Raw genomic sequence first — 21,902 nt, forward strand, 5'->3', positions numbered from 1 at the left:
TTAATGACTCCAACATTTCTTCATATAAATTTTTATAATACGTCGATGTCAATCCATCTGTTCCTGGAGACTTTCCCACCTTTAACTGCTTGATAGCTAAACCAATTTCCTCCATAGTAATTAAACAATTCATCCCATTTTACTGTATCCTTTGATACGCTTCTTCTTACCAACACCAAGTCCCCTGTGGTCCATAGGTATCCCTCATGGGACTTGCCGCGGATCCTACAGGCCCTCACCAGGTCACCCTTTGAGCTTCTCGGAACCTGTGACATTTGGTCCCTGTCCCTCAAGGTCGCCTTCCTGGTGGTAATTACATCTGCCAGGCAGATTTCTGAATTGGCGGCACTTTCAATCAGGGATGACCTATGCATTTTTCACCAGGACCGGGTGGTCCTCTGCTTGGACCCTACTTTCATTCCCAAGGTCAACTCTTGGTTTCATAGGGCTCAGGTAATCATACTTCCGGATTTCCGCTCTAATCCGTCTCATGACCTGGAACTGCAATGACATTCTCTGGATGTCTGCAGGGCTCTCCGCTGCTATATCAAGCGGACGGCGGCCTTCCGCAAGTCTGAAGCCCTCTTTGTTTCCTTTCACCATTCCTCTATGGGAAGGAAGGTGTCTGCCTCTATGATAGGCAGATGGATCAGAGCTTGCATTGCGGGGGCATACCAGTTGAATTCCCTCCCGCTTCCAGGTCGTGTCATGGCGCACTTAACACGCAGCGCGGCTACCTCCGTGGCCTCACCCACTCAGGCATCCATTGAGGACATCTGTAGGACAGATGTCTTTGTCTTTACCTTTCATGAGGCATTACAAACGACAGGTTTGCCTCTGCGGATGCCTCCTTTGGTCGGAGGGTCCTCCAGCAGGTGGTATCTAGGGACAAGACGCCAGACCTGACTGCTTCTATCCCACAGCGACAGTGAGGCTTTGGTATGTCCCATTGGTGGATTCTCCATCTCCTATGCTGGAGAAGGGGCGTTGTCTTACCTGAACGCCTTTTCTCAGCACGTAGATGGAGAATCCACTCCCGCCCCTTTTAGGCCTGTCAGGTCCAGTGTTAGGGGTCTGGGAGCCAACACATCAGACTATAGTCAGTGGCTTTCGCCCTCGTCAAGATTGGGTGTGTCCTAGTCTAGGACGGGCATGGCAAGTTTGACTTGATCTAATGGGCAGGAAGACAGAGCAAACCCATTGGTGGATTCTCCATCTCCGTGCTGAGAAAAGGCATTCAGGTAAGACAACGCCCCATCTTGTAACTTTGAAAGGTCACAAAATGAATGTAAGGACTACCTGTATCAGGTAAAGGCAGAAGTTTTAAAATAGGCTATTAATGTATTTTCAGCATTTGTAATTGAAGTGCAGTTAACATTTGAGTTCAAATGGTCTTTTAACAGCTTTTTTTAAAATTGCCAGTTGTAACCCTATCTAAAAATTTCTTTTCCACAGTATCAATGCTGTAATTTCAACAGTGCTAATTACTATTATTTCATTGCACAGCTGAACTTCTGCTCTTATAGAACCTTGCTTCTGAGCCCTTTATGTGTAATCTTTCTTTCTTACCCAGGGCAACAATAGAACCACCAGCGAAAGTATCTTTTTAGCATACGTAGCTATATGTGCTTTGTGCATTAATATGAGATCACTGATAAACATTAAGACTTCCGAGTCATACATCTTTTATGCATTTTACGCCAATTGTCCATTTGACCTCTTGTTTTGCTCATTATAGGCATGGGGCACTTTTCTGGGTTCTGTTCTATTTCTCTTAAGATCCTGATTCTGCCTGCATCAAGGAATTCTGATGAATGATCTAAAAAAAATCTTGCCAGAGAAGTTCTCTTTGCACCTCACTCTCTAGTGCATGTTCTTACCCCTATCACATATATGACAAGATGGAGAGCATATCTTTGAGCCATTCTGATCACAAGTGGCAAATCCAGTTATGTAGTTTCATAAACCTGAGCATTTTATTGTTTGGAAGGCATTCCAAGCCTTTCAAGACTGTCCAAACATTTCGGCTATATTAGATAATTCTACCAGTCTTGTACATACCGTATTTTCTGGTGTATAAGGCGACTGGGCGTATAAGACGACCCCCAACTTTTGAGAAGATTTTCATGGTTTAGCAAGTCGTCTTATACACTGGAAAATACGGGCACTTTAACTTTCTAATAAAAGTAATGTAAGTCCTAAACACATTAGCATTTCATTATATTTCATTGTTTGTTCCTGACTTGCTGAAGACAAATGTAGCTGGGTAACATCCCATAATAAGCATGGGGGTGCACTTATGAAGCTTTGCAGTATATGAGGAACTGCCTCATCCCAATGGGACTAGCTGGCCCCTTTCATTCCAGTGGAAGCAGCCTAATTTGGATCCCACTGGCCAAAGAATTTCTGCTGCTGGGCTCCAGGAGAAGATTTCAGGTTGCCAAAGAAGTGGCCGAGCATGGAGGACAGGCTGAGCGTCTGTCTATCGGGGTCCTAGGGCTTCTGGCACTTAGAGCGACAGCATCGGGTGCGGTCAACCCCGAGGAAGCGGCACCCTCTGCACAGCCCGCCGGCTCCCATCAGCTGCTCCTGCCGCTCACCCGAGCAGAGGCTGGTGGCAGGGGGGTTTCCCTGGGGGAGGAAAAGCCTTGCTCACACCACCTCCCTCCACCGCCCTAGACTGGGAGGGGCAGGATCCCTGCCCGAGGGGCGGATGCTTCTGCAAAATCGCTGGCCTTCTGAGAGCACTGAGCAGCACTTTGGCAACAAGGGAGGTGGGGGCATTTCTTCTCGGGAAGCCCCCGCCGCTGACCCAACACAGGCATTCTTACTCAGCTGGCTCTCCACCAGCGCTCCTCTCCCGCCATTGGTCCGCCAACGCCCCAACCTCTCCCCTACCTCCCGGCTGTTTCTCGGAGGGACACTTTTCTAGGGCTATTTGGCTGCGTGGGACACTTAAACTCTCATCCGGACAGCCAATCCCCACACCAAAGGGTGAGGAGCATGGGGCGCAGGATACGGGGGAGCTTGCTTTGATGTACCATATTTTCCAGCGTATAAGACGACTGGGCATATATGGGTGTATGTGGGAGGGTTTCTCATGCCATTCATATAAATAAGGTTGATTTAAATATCAAGGTCATGAAGTGACTTGAATTTAGGCTTACTTGGTCCTAGTCCAATATGTTATTCTTTTTATAACAATTTAATGACAGTATTTATGAGGAAGTAATAACAGTGCAGGTGGGTGTTTGTTTATTTATATCCTGCTTTGATTAAAATCTGGAAAGACCACTGGTAAAATAAGTGGAGAAGAAAAATTTATTTATTTGCTTATATCCCACCTCTATTAAATTGCATTTGCGGTTATATTGTAAAGCATAGACTTTGTTCAGATTTGTATTTTATGTGAACTAAAATTGCAAGCTAAACTGAAAATTAACTTTGTATATTCTTTCCCAAAGTGCATAGAAGAAATGAAAGAGGAAAGCAAACCTATTAAGATTGATAGGAGGTTAACCGGTGCCTATATAATTGATGAACCTCTGCAGCAAGTGAGTTGAAAAACATTGATTTTTAAAAAGTTTATTAATATAATATTCTGTGAGTTCAATTATTAAATGTAAAGATTTTGATAGGAGAATAATCTAGGTATTTAAATGGTATAATATATAATTTATGTTACAAGTAACATGAATGCCATGTGCAGTATGAATTATCTGTTCCTTTTCAAATCTAGAAAGGAAAATTCACAACATAATATAAAGTATACCCTCTCCTGAATGTTTGTGACTTTACCCAAAAGTCTTCGATTAATGAACGTCTTGAATATATGTCTCTTGTCAGCATTTCCCTCTCTGTTGCCGAGCTAGGATGGTGATACTAATAGACTTCACTTTACTACAACTTCAAATAGTAATCATTTGAAGTTACAACACTAATAAAAAATAACTGCAACCAATGCCCATATTTATGACCTTGGCAACATCCATCTCCATCTCTCTCTCCTCTCTCTCTCTTTTTCTCTCTCTTTCCTTTCCCTCTCTCTTCCCTCCCTCCCTCCCTCCCTCTTCCTCTCTCTCTCTCTGTTCCTGTGTTCATCAAAACAATCAGTTAGCATGTCTTGTCCTGTGCCCTCCCCCCCCCTTGGCACAGTTGAGAAATTGCTTAAACAAGCAAGCTATTGTTGAACTCTCTTTCTTCCTGTAGTTTCTCAGCTTTGTGACTTTAACCAACTCCCAGTTGCTGCTTGTAATTGACAAGATATACTTTTAATATATTTTCAGTTCCTAAGCTGCTTGAGGCCAAGAGCATACTATGCAGTCAGCACTAACAGATTTCTTTCAGTGTGTGTTCTCCATTGTATGCCTGCTTACTGTCTTGTACTCCCTTCCTGCCCAGTGAATATAAATACAAGCATTAATTCTCTTCTTGTTCATTATGCTAACCCAGGGGTAAGCAACCCAAAACATTCAGAGAGCCGCTTGGACCCATTTCCCACCAAAAAGAAAACACTGGGAGCCGCAAAACCCTTTTGATATCTAAAATGAAGATAACACTGCATATATCCTTTTTTACCTTTATTATAGGTGTGTGTGTGTGTATGTATATGTGTGTGTGTGTGTGTGTGTGTGCTGCAGCTGTAATACCAATTTACAATGCCTTAGTAAGGCAACACTTGGAATACTGCATCCAGTTTGGTCACTGGGATGTAAAAAAGATGTTGAGACTCTAGAAAGAGTACAAAGAAGAGCAACAAAGATGATTAGGGGACTGGAGGCTAAAGCGTTTAAGGAACAGTTGCTGGAATTGGGTATATCTAGTTTAATGAAGAGAAGGACGAAGGGGGACATGATAGCAGTGTTCCAATATATCAGGGGCTGCCATAAAAAAGAGGGAGTCAAGCTATTTTCCAAAGCGCCTGAAGGCAGGACAAAAAGCAACGGATGGAAACTAATCAAGGAGAGAAGCAACCTAGAACTAGGAGAAATTTCCTAATAGAACAATTAACCAGTGAAACAACCTGCTTCCAGAAGCGGTGAATGCTCAAACACTGGAAGTTTTGAAGAAAAGACTGGATAGTCATTTGTCCGAAATGGTATAGGGTTTCCTGCCTGAGCAGGGGGTTGGACTAGATGACCTCCAAGGTCTCTTCCAACTTTATTATTAATGTATGTATGTATATATGTGTGTATGTATGTCTCTTCCAACTTTATTATTAATGTATGTATGTATGTATGTATGTATGTACATACAGTCAGGTCCAGAAATATTGGGACATCGACACAATTCGAACATCTTTGGCTCTATGCACCACCACAATGGAGTTGGAATGAAACAAACACAATGTGCTTTAACTGCAGACTGTCAGCTTTAATTTGAAGGTATGTACATCCAACTCAGGTGAATGGGGTAGGACTTACAGCAGTTTGCATATGTGCCTCCCACTTGTTAAGGGACCAAAGGTAATGGGACAGAATAATAATCATAAATCAAACTTTCCCTTCTTAATACTTGGTTGCAAATCCTTTGCAGTCAATCACAGCCTGAAGTCTGCAATGCATAGATATCACCAGACGCTGGGTTTCATCCCTGGTGATGCTCTACCAGGCCTCTACTGCAACTGTCTTCAGTTCCTACTTGTTCTTGGGGCATTTTCCCTTCAGTTTTGTCTTCAGCAAGTGAAATGCATGCTCAATGGGATTCAGGTCAGGTGATTGACTTGGCCATTGCATAACATTCCACTTCTGTCCCTTCATAAAGGCTTTGGTTGCTTTTGCAGTATGCTTTGGGTCATTGTCCATCTGCACTGTGAAGCGCCGTCCGATGAGTTCTGTAGCATTTGGCTGAATGTGAGCAGATAATATTGCCCGAAACACTTCAGAATTCATCCTGCTGCTTTTGTCAGCAGTCACATCATCAATAAATACAAGAGAACCAGTTCCATTGGCAGCCATACATGCCCACACCATGACACTACCACCACCATGCTTCACTGATGAGGTGGTATGCTTAGGATCATAAGCAGTTCCTTTCCTTCTCCATACTCTTCCCATCACTCTGGTACAAGTTGATCTTGGTCTCATCTGTCCATAGGATCTTGTTCCAGAACTGTGAAGGTTTTGTTAGATGTTGTTTGGCAAACTCTAATCTGGCCTTCCTGTTTTTGAGGCTCACCAATGGTTTACATCTTGTGGTGAACCCTCTGTATTCACTCTGGTGAAGTTTTCTCTTGATTGTTGACTTTGACACACATACACCTACCTCCTGGAGAGTGTTCTTGATCTGGCCAACTGTTGTGAAGGGTGTTTTCTTCACCAGGGAAAGAATTCTTCAGTCCTCCACCATAGTTGTTTTCCGTGGTCTCCCGGGTCTTTTGGTGTTGCTGAGCTCACCGGTGCATTCCTTCTTTTTGAGAATGTTCCAAACAGTTGTTTTGACCACGTCTAATGTTCTTGCTATCTCTCTGATGGGCTTGTTTTGTTTCTTCAGCCTAATGATGGCTTTCTTCACTGATAGTGACAGCTCTTTGGATCTCATCTTGAGAGTTGACAGCAACAGATTCCAAATGCAAATAGCACACTTGAAATGAACTCTGGGCCTTTTATCTGCACATTGTAATTGGGGTAATGAGGGAATATCACACACCTGGCCATGGAACAGCTGAGAAGCCAATTGTCCCATTACCTTTGGTCCCTTAACATATATGCAAACTGCTATAAGTCCTACCCCGTTCACCTGAGTTGGATGTACATACCCTCAAATTAAAGCTGACAGTCTGCAGTTAAAGCACATTGTGTTTGTTTCATGCCAACTCCATTGTGGTGGTGTATAGAGCCAAAGATGTTCGAATTGTGTCGATGTCCCAGTATTTCTGGACCTGACTATGTGTAGGTAGATATATATATATAGGTAGATATATATAGATGTGTGTGTGTGTATATGTATATGTATGTGTGTATATATATGTGTGTGTGTGTGTGTGTGTGTGTAGGTCTTTGTTTATTCGGGTTTTCTCCCACGTAAAATTGGAAGTGTCTTGGCGACGTTTCGACGAAGTCCCATTCGTCATCTTCAGGCTGGTGTTTTCAGCTTCGTGCTTTGAGCAGCAATGTGTGGTCTTAGCTGTTTCTTCCTTTTAACTGCCAGTGGGGGTATGAACTGATTGGGTGGGAGCTTGGCTGTGTTCTGATTGGGTGGAGGTGTGTTCTGAATGGTTAGGGTGAGCATCAGGATGATAAAACTATAAAAGTTTAATTTAATTTACAAACGCCAAGCTTTCGCCGTCACTTGCTGGCATCCTCAGGGCTTAAAATGCCAGGGAGTGAGAGAGTCTCTTATAAGCAAGCCAAAGTCTGCGCCCGGCTCCTCGATCTCGTCATCGGATCTAATTGGTTGGATTGTGCTCCGTTGACTCGTTTCTCCCTGCACCCCTTTTTTCGCGTGTGTCCTCATTTGCCTTCTTTTCTTTGAGCTCTAAAGTAGGTGGAGCAGCCTCCTTACCTCTCTGAGAGAACAGAGACAACCAAAGACCTATATATATGTGTGTGTGTGTGTGTGTCCTTGATAGCTGCAAAATGTGAATACACACACACACACACATATTTATATATGTATATGTATTTTATTGTTAATTGCGAAGTCGTGTCCAACCCATCGCGACCCCATGGACAACGTTCCTCCAGGTCTTCCTGTCCTCTACCATCTTCTGGAGTCCATTTAAGTTCATGCCTACTGCTTCAGTGACCCCATCCAGCCACCTCATTCTCTGTTGTCCCTTTCTTCTATTGCCCTCAATCTTTCCCAGCATTAGATCCTTCTCCAGTGAGTCCTTCCTTCTCATTAGGTGGCCAAAGTATTTGAGTTTCAACTTCAGGATCTGGCCTTCTAAAGAGCAGTCGGGGTTGATCTCTTCTAGGACTGACCGATTTGAACGCCTTGCAGTCCAAGGGACTCGCAGGAGTCTTCTCCAGCACCAGAGTTCAAAGGCCTCAATTCTTTGGCGCTCAGCCTTTCTTATGGTCCAATGTATATGTATATAGGTATATATATATATAGGTATAGGTATGGGTGTATGTGTGTGTGTATGTGTGTGTGTGTGTGTGTGTGTGTATACCATAAAGGTAAAAAAGGATATATTCAGTGTTATCTTCATTTTAGATGTCAAAAGGGTCTCTCTCCCTCTCTTCCCCTCTCTCTGTCTTTCTGCCCTTGGTCTGCCAGTCCTCTTCCCCCACTCAGTGTGTGTTTGTGTGTGAGAGAGAGGGGGGCACTTGCACTTCCCCCCTCTCTCTTTCCTCTCCCTCCCTCCCTTCCTCTCTCTCTCTCCTCTCCCTCTCTCTTTCCTCTCTCTCTTTTTCTCTCTCTTTCCTTTCCCTTTCTCTTTTCTCTCCCCCTCTCTCTTTCCCTCTCTCTTTCCTCTCCCTCTCTCTCTTTCCTCTTCCCCTCTTTCTCTCTCTCCTCTCTCTTTCCTCTCCCTCTGTCTCTTTCCTCTCCCCCTGCCCCTCTCTTTCCCTTTCTTTCTCTTTTTCTCTCCCTCTCTCTCTTTCTCTCCCTTTCTCTCTCTCTTTCTCTCCCCCCCTCACTCCCTCTCTCCGATCTTCTGCTCACCTGGCAAGCTGGCTTCAAGCTGTTGTGCAACAGGCTGGCTCTCTCCTCCCCTTCCTGCTTCCTGCAGAGACGCAGCAAAGGGAGGAGCCCTGCCCAGTAAGCTTTTCAGCTCGTTGAACAGAGTGAGGCCACTCTCTTTTTTACACACACACACACACAGAGAGAGAGAGAGAGAGAGAGAGAGAGAGAGAGAGAGAGAGAGAGAGAAAGTGCAAGTGCCTCTCTCTGTCTGCAAATGGCAGAGGAGGTTGGGAGCTGCAGCAGAAGGCTCAAAGAGCCTCATGCGGCTCCAGAGCCGCAGGTTGCCAACCTGTGTGCTAACCCAAGTTGAGCGCTAGGACAACTGGGAGAGTGGGAAAAAAAAGAAAAGCTGAAATAATATTCTAAATATTGTAAAATAGTTGGAATTGTGTGATTTTCTGCTTAGTGACAGTTTCATTTAACAATCAAACTGCTGGTCCCAATTTGATTGCTAAACGAGGGCTACCTGTATTATAATAATACTTGTTTTCTACTGAGATTAGGCTATGAATCAGTTTTAGCTTTTTTTTTTTTCAGACTCTCTGATCTGAGGGGAAAAAGAAGATATAATCTTTGTCCTATAAGTTTGACCCCAACCTTGGTTAATACATTTAGCAAAGATAGATAGCAAAATTGTAATATATACATATACATACACACACATACACATATACACACACATATATATGTACACTCATACATACATATATACATACTCTTTGATCCTCTCCTTATATTATTACTAGTGCCAGTTTTCTCCCCTCTCCTCAGCTTATTCTTCAAAGTTCTGAAATGAAAGTGTTGCACAATGATTGCTTACTTTTTTGGATTTGTTTCAGAAAATTAATTGATTTTATAAATTGTTTTTGAACTAATGGCAGAATTGTTTGCAAAACATGTATGCATTTTGAGCACAATTTCTTGAGTATGATGAAATGTATGCTAGAAGTTTAAATAGCTAGATGAAGTTAAACTCAGCTTTGGTTTTGGATAGTGCAGGTATACTATATTATCTGTGCTGCTAATCTGAATAGATCGTAACTGTAGGCTAAGATGTTACTATGATTTGCCTACATGAGATGTCAATGTTAGGTAGTGTGCTTATTCTACCACTTCTCCCTGTCTAATGGAGCAGAAACATTTACCGTATGTGCCAGCGCACAAGGCGACCCGGCGTATAAGACAACCCCCGTCTTTGTCGCCGAGCCGCATTCCTAGAACGTCATCTTATACGCTGGAAACTACCAGTATTTCCAGCGTATAAGACGATTCGGCGTATAAGACGACCCCCGTCTTTGGTGCCAATTTTAGCACTTGTAGAAGTCGTCTTATACGCCGGCATATACGGTACCTCTTATCTGAGCTCAGAAACTATGATTAGAGTAAATTAATATTAAAACTAAAATAAATACAAAATTATCACTGATGGATTGCTACAATTCAGGAATGGAAATTTCAGACCATGCATTCTGTGGTAATAAAGAATGGAACATCATAATTTAATGGAAATTAGTGTAGAGCACCAGGAATGGCATATGGCAGTGATAGCGAACCTTTTAGAGACTGAGTGCCCAAACTGCAACCCGAAACCCACTTATCCATCATCGAGTGCCGGGTGGGCGTGGCCTATTGGATGGGCATGGCTGCAGTGGTAATGGCAGACTGGGTGGCACTAAAAAGTTCAATCAATCAATTCCAACTTTGCAAGATTTTTTTTTCCTCGCGAAAAGTTGAAATTGACTGATTGAACCTTTTTTTTTTTTTGCACACGGCGGCAGAAGCCTAAAGTGAAAAGGTTTTATAAAACCCAGCTGAAGGCCGAGGACTGGGGCGATGGCGCATGCCCACAGAGAGGGCTCTGAGTGCTGCTCCTGGCACCCGTACCATAGGTTCGCCACCACTGCCCTATACCATTTCGGACAAATGGCTGTCCAGTTTCTTCTTAAAAACTACCAGTGTTGGAACATTCACCGCTTCTGGAGGCAGGTTGTTCGACTGGTTAACTGTTCTAACTGTCAGGAAGTTTCTCCTTAGTTCTAGGTCAGTGATGGCAAACCTTTTAGAGACCAAGTGCCCCAAAACTGGCCCCACCCCCACTTCACCCCTGCCCTGCCCCTGCCCTGCCCCCCATCCCCCACCCTGCCTGCCCACAGGACCACTCCCCGCCTCCAGGGCCCACCGCAGATCGCCCAGGCAGCCCAGCAGCGCTATGGAGGCCACACCCTCTGCCCGCGCCCTGCAGCATCAACTGCATGATGGAGTATGAGGGCAGAGTCTTGTCTACACTGCCTGGCTGCCATGTCCTTGGCTGCGCTGCTCCATGTAGGCAATGCTCGAGGGCGATTCTCTTTTAGGGGGGCTGCTGGAGAGGAGAGGGGCACGGGGGGGAGGCAAGGCTGGGGCAACGGCATGTGTGCCCACAGAGAGGGCTCCGAGTACCGCCTCTGGCACCTGTGCCATAGGTTCGCCACCACTGGTATATGGAAAAAATATGTGGAACTTGTATTGATTCTAACAAACAAGGTTAGAAAGAGTGGTTTTAAGGCTACAAACATATGAATAATCTATTACAGCTGTTTTATATAAAGTTATTCTATATAAACCCCCCCAAAATATTAGTAAAATAATTGGCTATTGTTTTCTGCATAAATGCTCATGTATTTGTAGATATGCATAAACAGTAGCTCATACTGTATATTCATTTTCTCCCACTTGCCAAGTTGCTGTGAGTATCCTATATTATAACAACTAGGTTAAAATATCAGAATAGAAACACTAAAAACAAATAATAAGACAGCTACATTGAGGGAAGACAGTAAGCAATATTTTAGTAGGTTCACAAATTGTCCCTGTCCAAATTATATTAACCTCTTACATGATCACTTAATTCTAGGATTATTAGAATTCAAAGAAAGAAAATAGTCCCCTGGTAAATTTTAGAAACACGGTGATAGTATGCATACCACGTAGCATACTGAATGGTGTTCTTTGTTAATATTAATGTATTGATATTTCTAAAATTTTTCATATACTTTTTGGTTCCTTCTCAACTTCTGAAATTTCTAGAATATGAAAAAAGCAGAAAATATGGAGCTGTAAGGGTTTGGAAAATGAAAGGCAAAATCTAAAGTTCAAAATACACTGGGGTTGACTGGGGGTGCATTCATTTTTATTACTAGAATACATTTCTATATGAAATCCCTTGAAAATAGTCATAAAAGGCAAAAGAGGACAATTGAAAACAGAATTTCCTAGCAAGGGAAATTTTAGGCTCAATTGTGGTATTCCATAATTAATATTGTTATGAGTACTTGAGATAGTGATCAGTGTTAGCTGTTCAAAGTTTCACAGATTTTTATACATTTTATAAAATAAATGCAAACATAACTAGTCCATTATATTTTTTATTTACTTTATGAAATTGATTTGCTAAATATTTATTTAATGTAATTGATTTATTAATGTTTTAATGTTTGATTTTTTTAAAAAAATGTATTTATATTTCAGATCATTCAATTTTCCTTGCGTGACTATGTTCAGTATTGGTATTATACACTAAGTGATGATGAATCTTTTCTTCTTGAAATCAGGCAGACTCTCCAAAATGCACTAATTCAGTTTTCTTCTCGGTAAGAATTATTTTCAGTAGTTTTCAAAGAAGTCTGTAAAAATCTCCCAATATTTTATAAAATAAGATTAAATGTGTTTATAGCAATTACATGTGAGTATCCTCAAACACATGTTATTTACAAAAACTACATAGGTATTTCACAAAACAATATTGTTACAGGTTGTCTTTGCTTAATAAACATAATGAACTTAATCAAGTTCAGAGACTAGAAATTACATTGTTGCTGAATGGACTTATGACGCATACTCGAAGTTATGGTCACTGCAGACCCCCACAGTCATGTGATTGCAGTCTGGTTTCTTGGTAATCTGTTCATGCCTGGTTACCAGGCATCTCATGATCATGTGATTGGCATTTGTTATCTTCCCTGCTGGCTTCTCCAGACAGTTTGTGGGAAAGCCAGCAGGAAAGGTTGCAAGACACTGCTACCTGCAAAGAGGATTTCCTCTGGTTTCTGCAGGATAACTGAAAAACATTCATGCAACATTTTGAACATTTGCAGCATGGGGAAATTTGCAGCCAGCTCTCAGAACAAGAGAGAGGTTTGTTGTCACTGGCAGCTGGTTTTAAATGCCCCATGCTGCAAATAGTCCATGCCAAAATCGTGCTTGGTTTTCAAGATGGATCCAGCATGGGCCATTTGCCAGATCCCAGAGACAACTTCCCCTCGTTTATGAGGCTGATCGCAAACAAATATCCTATGTTGCAAATACTTAGTGCCATAGTCCTGTTGGCTTTTGGAAAGGAGAAAATTACAGTAATTTTATTATTATTTTCTGATATGAATTTATGTATAAGCAATTAATATCTGATATGAAAAAACATTGTTGAAAAATTGCTTGTATCATATGAGGAACGCTTCATTTAATCTCAACTTTTTTCTGAACACTACTTCAATTTCACTGGATTAAACTTCTAGAAAGCATGAAGTGATATGGAAAATTACAGAAAACATAGTACTTTTAAAAAAGTAAGTTGAACATAATATTATGCTGCAGGAAGTTCTCAATTTATCACCATTTAATGACAGTTCAAAGTTATAACAGTATCAGAAAAAATGATTTATAAACCATGTTCAGAGTTACAACCATTGTACCACACTCAGAGTCACGTGATTGCAGTTTGGACAGTTGGCAATTACCTCACATTTATAGCAGTTGCAGACTCTGCAGTTATGTGTTCATGATCTGCATCTTCCTAGCTTGCTTCTAGTAAAGTCAATTGTGAAAGCCATATTCACTAAACGACTGTGTGATTCATCTTAACAACTGGATAAAACTACTCACAGAATTGAGTCCAGTCACATAATTTGCTTAACAATCAAAATTCCAATGCCAATTTTCATAAGTTGAGGGCTACCTAAAAATGCTAAGAAGAAGATAACCTTAGTGCTCACTATTCAGTACTTTTAAAAAATAATCCTAGTTTTCATGGAAGTTGTTGGGTTATTGACTTTTGTTCAGATGATCTGCTTTCAGTGTTTTCATTAAAAAAGCTAAACATCTTTTAAAAAGTAGCATTATTTGCCTAAGTTGATGTGAAAAGTTAGCTATAATTTAAATATCTATGCATTTTATCAAAATCTAAACTTAATTTCAGTGAGATTTAGGTGGAATTCAGGGATGGAGTTATTGCTAATTAGCCATTTATGAATAGTCATCATTGCCATAAAACATAGTTTTCATACTAAGAACTTTAGTTTGTATAACTATACAGAGGGAGCTTTGTGACATAAAAGGATTAACATAATAGTCTGTTGGCAGAAAAATACAATGCCAAGTCTCATGAGGCCCTTTATGCCATCTCTTTGATTCTGTCTTGTGTAACAGTTTGGAAAAGCTGGAGATTTCAATGATAAATTGGAGCCCTTTTTTGTATATGACACTGTGTAAGAATAATTTCTGCAAGGTGCATTATAATGCAAAACATCCCTCAAACTTAGGAAGTGAATGTGGACTGTATATTAGCTCCTTTCCTCTTCAATTTTTATATAAATTCTGTCATGCAGGTGGTTAGAAACCCCTAAAACCATTTCCTATCTGGCATCTTTTATGTAAATAATATTGTCATGGTATTTTTTTAGATAGTGGGACTAAGAGCATTGGGCTCTTTCACAGTGAATTATGAAGAAATTGATTCACTCTAAATTAGTCTAAAACCAAAGTAAGATTTTTGATATAAAGGCAGATTAGTTGCTGTGCTATTGAGCAAGTGAAATAATAAAAACTAAATTGTATTTTAGGGGTACATTGGTGCTTTCTGGATTTGATGGTTTTCTTTTAGACATTTCATTACCCAAAGTAGGTAACATTACCAGTACTATTCACTGTATTTTAGGATTTAGGGAGATAGAATGCTCAATCCCACAGCACTGGCCACTTAGGTTTGGTGATTTTTTTGTTATTAAATCAAATGTATTGCCAGTTTATATCCACAGCGTTCTGGATTTTCCAAAAGAAAACAATTGCCCAGTTTCTTTATGATGCAGACATATGCACCTATAATAAGGAACACCTTCATCATCTTGAGAAATTCTTAATGGCAATGTTTTATATTTTCTGTTGTGTTCAAAATGTTTCACTACAAATTAAAGCTAGCTTTATTTTGCAGAAGCCTGGCTTTGGCAAAGCAGATTCATGAATTGGCTGAAATTAATATGTTGTGTAGAAGGCTATCGCCTTAAGTCTTTATGATCAATGTCATTCCAGCTGGATAATTTTGTTGAAATCAAACTGAGACCTTTCTCCATTTTGTATGACATTTAGATATACAAAAGCCAAACAAATTGTAAAACAGCATCTATGAGATATTAAATCAAAATGATCTTAGCAAAACAGTACATGTTATTGTAGTGTCAAAAATCTAACTATAATCTAATTATAATCCAATGAACAAGTTAAGATCAGAGAAAAGTGTCAATTTGTATTAGAAGTCTGTTATTTAATACATTGTCAATTTTTTTATTTTTAAGGACAAAAGAAATAGATTGGCAGCCTTATTTTACTACTCGAATTGTAGATGATTTTACTACTCATCTTAGAGTATTTAGAAAAGCTCAGCAAAGAATAAGTGAAAGAGATGATCAGATTAAAGGTACTGCCTAAATATGTTCTCCTTATAGTAATGTTTTAATAAATTAAATGAAGGCAGTTTCTTTTCTAAGCTGCATTAATTCAAATCTGTCTATGTATAAAGTTACTACTATTTTTATATTCATTTTATTATATTTATAAGGCCATCTAATTTTGATGCAATTCAAGGTGTACAAAAACGTTAACACAATGTAACAATAAAATAATATTGTAAACATAATAGACAGGCATCCAGAGAGTATGAAAACTTGAAACCAATACTAAATCGGTGAATTCACAAATCATCCTGATACAATGCCTACTGGAAAAGTTAAGTCTTTAAGACTTGCCTGAAAGTCATGGCCATATGGATCTCAGGATCAATGCTGTTCCAGAAGTAGAACAGCAATACAGAAGGTACACCTTGTTTTTTCCACTAAAAATCCCTTAATTCAGTAACTGTTCTGTTTGCATTATAGATAAATAGCATATTGTATATGGCACGCATTGTACTGCTTGACACAAAAACATGCTCCACCACTATTTTTTTCTGCTTTCTTCATCCTTGCCCTGATTTTAGGCTTTCCTATATTATACCTTATGTTTTTTAAGGGAAGATAGAGGCAATTGCAAGGGAATTTAAAGGGAGGGATTAGAACATTGTGGTTATGTAAGTCCAGCATTGGATTCCTGCATAAACAGAAATTACTGGCCAGAGATAGATTGCCTTCTGTAGAAAAGCTTTCTTGTTTAATTTCTATTCAGCCAGAACTCATATAGTGAAGGAAAAAATTATTTGATCCCCTGCTAATTTTGTATGTGTGCACACTGACAAAGAAACAATCAGTCTATAATTGTAATGGTAGGCTTATTTTAACAGTGAGAGACAGAGTGGAATAAGTGTTTGATCCCCTATCAATCAGCAAGATTTCTGTCTCCCAGGTGTCTTTTATACAGTTAATGAGCTGAGATTAGGAGCACTCTCTTAAAAGGAGTGGTCCTAATCTCAGTTTGTTACCTCTATAAAAGACACCTGTCCACAGAAGCAATCAATCAATCAGATTCCAAACTCTTGGCCAAGACCAAAGAGCTGTCCAAGGATGTCAGGGACAAGATTGTAGACCTACACAAGGCTGGAATGTGCTACAAGAGTATTGCCAAGCAGCTTGGTGAGACGGTAACAACGGTGCGATTATTCGCAAAGGGAAGAAACACAAAATAACTGTCAATCTCCCTTGGTCTGGGGCTCCATGCAAGATCTCACCTCGTGGAGTTTTAATGATCATGAGAAAGGTGAGGAATCAGCCCAGAACTACACAGGAGGATCTTGTCAATGATCTCAAGGCAGCTGGGACCACAGTCACCAAGAAAACGGTAACACACTATGCTGTGAAGGACTGAAATCCTGCAGCGCCCTCAAGGTCCCCCTGCTCAAGAAAGCACATGTACAGGCCAGTCTGAAGTTTGCTAATGAACTCAACTCGCCGTGTTTGAAGGAGAAGGAATGCTGTCTATGACCCAAGAACACAATCTCCACCGTCAAACAATGAAGATGGAAATATTATGCTTTAAGGATGTTTTTCTGCTAAGGGGACAGGACATTTTCACTGCATCAAAAAGATGATGGACATGGCCATGTACCGTCAAATCATGAGTGAGAACCTCCTTCCCTCAGCCAGGGTATTGAAAATGGGTCATGGATGGGTATTCCAGCATGACAATGACCCAAAACACATGGCTAAGGCAACAAAGGAGTGGCTCAAGAAGAAGCACATCAAGGTCCTGGAGTGGCCTAGCCAGTCTCCAGACCTTAATCTGTAGAAAATCTGGAGGGAGCTAAAGGTTCGAGCTGCCAAACATCAGCCTTGAAACCTTAATGATTTGGAGAGGATCTGCAAAGAGGATTGGGACAGAATCATTCCTGAGATTTGTGCAAACCTGGTGGCCAATTACAAGAAACATCTGACCTCTATGGTTGCCAACAAGGGGTTTGCCACCAAATACTGTCATATTTTGCAAAGGGGTCAAATACTTATTTCACTCATTAAAATGCAAATCAATTTATAACTTTTTTGAAATGCGTCTTTCTGGATTTTTTTGCGGTTATTCTGTCTCATTTTTAAAATAAACCTACCATTACAATTATAGACTAATCATTTCTTTGTTATTGGGCAAGCATACAAAATCAACAGGGGATCAAATAATTTTTCCCCTCACTATAACCCTGGATGGAAGGAAGATAACTTGAAGGGATAGAGTATATCAACTGTTGGTCTTGAATGTAGAATATTTTGGCCCTCTTCACATGATTTGCAAGGTAACTAAAAAGAAATGGAAATACAGGATATACAATACAGTACAATCTAGCAAATAACAGTTTGCTTCCTACCGCACAAACCAGTAAGAATTATTCTTTTTTGCTTTGTGTTATACATTCAAACACAAGAACATATTACTTGCTGTCTTTTGCCTGATGTGGAAGACACTATCTACACTGTATACTGTAAATGCAGTACAGTTGTACATACAATGTATTCTTCGAAATTGACAGTAAGTCTCTTCATTAGCAACTGGATACCTTTGAAAATGTAGGAAAAAATAATTAAATTATTAAACTATATATAAATAGTTCATAAATGTTAAAATAACAAATGTTAATAAGGAGGAGAAATATTAATGCAATTACTTCAGTAGTAGGGATAATTGCAGACCAAATTCTTCTAGATAAAATCTGCTGAAGTTTCCAATTTTGGTGTAGATGGAGCAGAAGATCTTGTAGATACATTTTTTGAAGTTGAAGTTGAAATGGAAGAGACCATCTGTCGTGATCTAGTCTGCACATCTCCCAAAGATGAAGAAGGTATATGATTATTTTCTTTCTTAATTATGCTTTAAATGAAATGTGCTGATCATCGTCTATATTATACAGTATAGACACAGATAACTTTTTATTAAGCTTTAAAACATACATAGGATAAATTAGTAGCTATTATGTGCAAATTATATGACTATATAATTAATTATAAAAGGATTATATACTTTAAAAGAAAAAATATGATTGTATGACTGGTGAAAAATTAAATGTCTGCAGTGAACTGTTTAAGGGAAGAAGAAATTACTTGATTTGACTAAATGTCTATATTGATAGTTATTTGGTGGTCAATAAGCATTTTTATATCATAGATATGACATTTAATTCTACTGTTGGGAAAAGGACTAGTATTTTTATAATATTTTTTCTTTAGTTTAGAAATGTTGCAAAATGTTTCCAATATTTAATCCTGTCACTAAACTTATCTAAAGTTTAGATGTATATTTACATCTAAAATTGTCAATGGTATTTGAAGTATGTAAAAACTTGGTAGATAGGTGGATAGATGGATAGATGAATATTACTAGATTTTGATACACATTCTTACCTTGTACTTTTAGGATTCCTAAGGGATCTATGTGAAGTTTTACTGTATTTATTGCTACCTCCCGGGGACTTCCAGAACAAGATCATGAGATATTTTGTCAGGGTAAATTTAATTTCATATTATATCACTGCAGTATTCTAATATTCTTTAGCCTAAGAGCTGCATAATATTTATATAATAATATAAATATTATTTAAATATTTATATAAATATAAATAATGTTTATATAATAATATATACAATTTTTAAATAATTATTAAATATAATATTCATTAGCACTATCTGAAAATAAAATGGGCAGTCTACAGTTGAGAACTTGTTTTTAAAGAAGTCCCAGAGATTGACCAAGTTCATTTTGCTCTTCATTATTTTACATCAACATGGTATTGAGTCATCTTTTGAACAAGAGCTCTGACTGAGGCAAAAAACATCTGCCTGGAAATATAGGAGGCATGTATTAATTCTCTGCTATTTCTAATACTTCTATATCTTATAATTCTAGACATCTTACATAATTGTATATAGGTAGTACTCAAATTACGAATGTGATGGTGTCTGCCCATTACATTCATAACCCAAGGATTCGTTGGAGTGAATCACATAAAATGAATGTGAAAACACCTGCTTTTACCCACGCATTCGCTAATCAAATGTGCAGTTGATTAAGTGCACAGGAGGTATCTCAGTGTGGGGAAGGCCATGGGCGGGCCTACTGATAAAACAAGTCAGCTGTTTAAGTCCACTCAAGGCTTCACCCAACCATTGAGATACCTCATGTTCCCCATAATTGCTCCTTTCATCCTGCCGTGCCAGGTTTCCACAGGAACTGGACCTGTGGAGACTCACCTTATGAAGATCTAGTGAGCTGTCCCTTCTCCAGCCTTTCTGTCACGGTTTCTGTGCGTGCTCCTGGCGCTCCAAAAGCGGAGTGGGGAGATCAGGACGAGTGCGCCCTGCTTGGTTTCTTGACTCATCGAGGCTGCATGCCACATGTGGAACATTGAGCAGCCTTGGTGAGTCTCCCCCAAAGGCTTCTAGTCTCGGCACGAAAAGTGTTTGCATGTGGACGGAAGGGGTTGGGGCAGTGAAATCATGTTGCCTCAAAGTGTCCCATTGGCTTGCAAACTTTTGCCCAAAGCCTGAAAGCTTCTGGGCACTGTGATCTTGTGGGCCTTCAGTCCACCATTCTCTGCAAAAGCGGATGGAGGGAATAGGCAGGGCGAATGTTATAGTGCCTCTGTGATTGTTTATAAGGTTGTCATGGTGCTGCAAAATTCATAATTTTGGGACTGTCATAAGTAATTGGGGGGGTTATGTCACAACTTTGAACAGTCACTAAGTGAACTGTTGTAACTCAAGGATTACCTGTATAAGAATACAGATAACTTTGTTGTGTGCATATCATTCCTTTTATTTAAAATAATTTTAGTAGTTCCTTTAAAAAAGTCACACTACTGTCATTTTCTCATTCAGTCACATTTGGGTATATATGTTTATGAGCCAGGCTACATTATAATTTTTTGTTTTCAGTTTTCTCTGCTTTATGGTTATTTATTTATTGGTTTATCCTGATCTCAGTCTGGAGTGACTATGGGGGGTTTATTTATATTATATATTTTATATAGTAGAATATTTGTATGCTTGACTTGTGTCACTAAAATATTTTAGACAATTTATAATAAAAATATTTAGATACTTTGCTATCTGCTATATATTTATTTTTATTGCTTTTCATATTTTTTTCTTCATATTATCTAATGGTAATTTTATACTATAAATGCAGAATTGTTGTACCTGCATACTCTTGAAGAGACTTATATCTGAAGTGTTTGCTTTTACAACCATATACATTTGGGATAGGAGAGTTCTGTTTGAAATGAAGCTTCTGTGGACTGATTTGTTATGTGTAGAGTATTTATTTGAAATCATTGGTTTTCTCCCTGCTACCCTGAAAAAAAAGACAATGATGAGAAAAACTGTAGCAGACACTGCATCAGCTTTTGCTTCATGCTAAACATAAATGTTATAAAGCTAATCTTATTAGATTCTAGTCTAATAATTATAGATTATATTTTATTTTGTGTTTTCCAAAATGCAGCCACACTTATACACAAGTAGTTCTTGACTATGGCCGTTCATTGAATGACAATTTTAAATTATGACAATCCATCTTCAAAGTTGTGACTGTTACATTCCAAATCACAGCCACATTATTGCAATTTGGGCACTTGGTAACTGGCTTGCTTTTACAATGATTGAAGCACCTTTCAGTGATTTGTGACTTTCCCAACTGGCTTCCAACAAAGTTAATTGAGGAAATCAGATTCACTTAATAAATCCATGATTCATTTAATCTTGTGATTCATTTAACTGCAATAAAAATGGTTGTAAAATTGAGTCTGGTCACATGATGACTCGCTTAACGATCATATTGCTTAGAGCACGAGTATCAAATTCGCGTCAAGTGACGTGTCCTGTTGTATCGCGACGTTTTTCACATTGGGCGCTGGGGTGGGCATCGCCTCCTAATGATGCAACCAACTCACAGGCAATTCCAGTCCTAATTGTGGTAGTAAGTTGAGGATTCTCTGTATAAAAAAACCCAGGATAAAATGATAATGATGATTATAATAGTGTATCATCTTTTTTTCCAGCTCTGTCACTATTAATTTTGCCACTGTATTTTCAAGAGCTACTGCTCTACTACCTTTCTTTTACCACTTCTTAATAACTATAGTTATCTTCTCAGTTTAAACATATTTTAACACAACATCCTCTTAAGTAAAGTTTTAATTATATGCCAGCATCCTTCTCTCTTTAAAATGTATAAAGTGGTTGGGACATCTGATATCTCCCAAAATTCATAAAATGAAGTCCATAATATGATATTTGTTTGAAAGTAATCTAGCTGAACTTGGGTGATCTTGAAAAGCTAAGCAAGATTTAATCTAGTTAGTTAAACAATAAAGCTGTAAGATAGATTGGAAAATTAGAAAATATTCTGGAAAAATGCTGTAGCAAACACGCAAATATTTTATCAGACTCTTTTTCCTGAGGTAAGCAGAACCTACAGATAGTCCTTGACATTTGACGTTGGTTCAAGAACAGTTCAAACTTACAATAACCTCAGAAAAAGTAATTTATAACCTG

The 21,902-nt window shown here is 39.3% G+C and overlaps 1 protein-coding gene across 6 annotated transcripts in view; it reads left to right on the forward strand.

The window, feature by feature from the left end:
• The window catches only part of SNX13 (sorting nexin 13), a 137,881-nt gene that overhangs the window by 58,368 nt on the left and 57,611 nt on the right, over positions 1-21,902 (forward strand). For 4 of the 6 annotated variants that reach the window (XM_039332663.1, XM_039332671.1, XM_039332644.1 and 1 more), the window contains exons 4-8: positions 3,465-3,554; positions 12,139-12,260; positions 15,234-15,355; positions 18,092-18,193; positions 18,766-18,854. In XM_039332663.1, the coding sequence (XP_039188597.1) occupies positions 3,465-3,554; positions 12,139-12,260; positions 15,234-15,355; positions 18,092-18,193; positions 18,766-18,854 (525 nt within the window). Of the gene's footprint in view, positions 1-3,464; positions 3,555-12,138; positions 12,261-15,233; positions 15,356-15,729; positions 15,751-18,057; positions 18,194-18,765; positions 18,855-21,902 lie in introns of those variants that run through there. The other 2 variants (XM_039332678.1, XM_039332687.1) reach the window with 2 other exon arrangements.

This window comes from Crotalus tigris, unplaced genomic scaffold, assembly GCF_016545835.1.
Source record: "Crotalus tigris isolate CLP2741 ecotype Arizona unplaced genomic scaffold, ASM1654583v1 scf7180000017624.2573661763:2888555, whole genome shotgun sequence".
In the NCBI taxonomy this organism is placed as follows: Eukaryota; Metazoa; Chordata; class Lepidosauria; order Squamata; family Viperidae; genus Crotalus; species Crotalus tigris.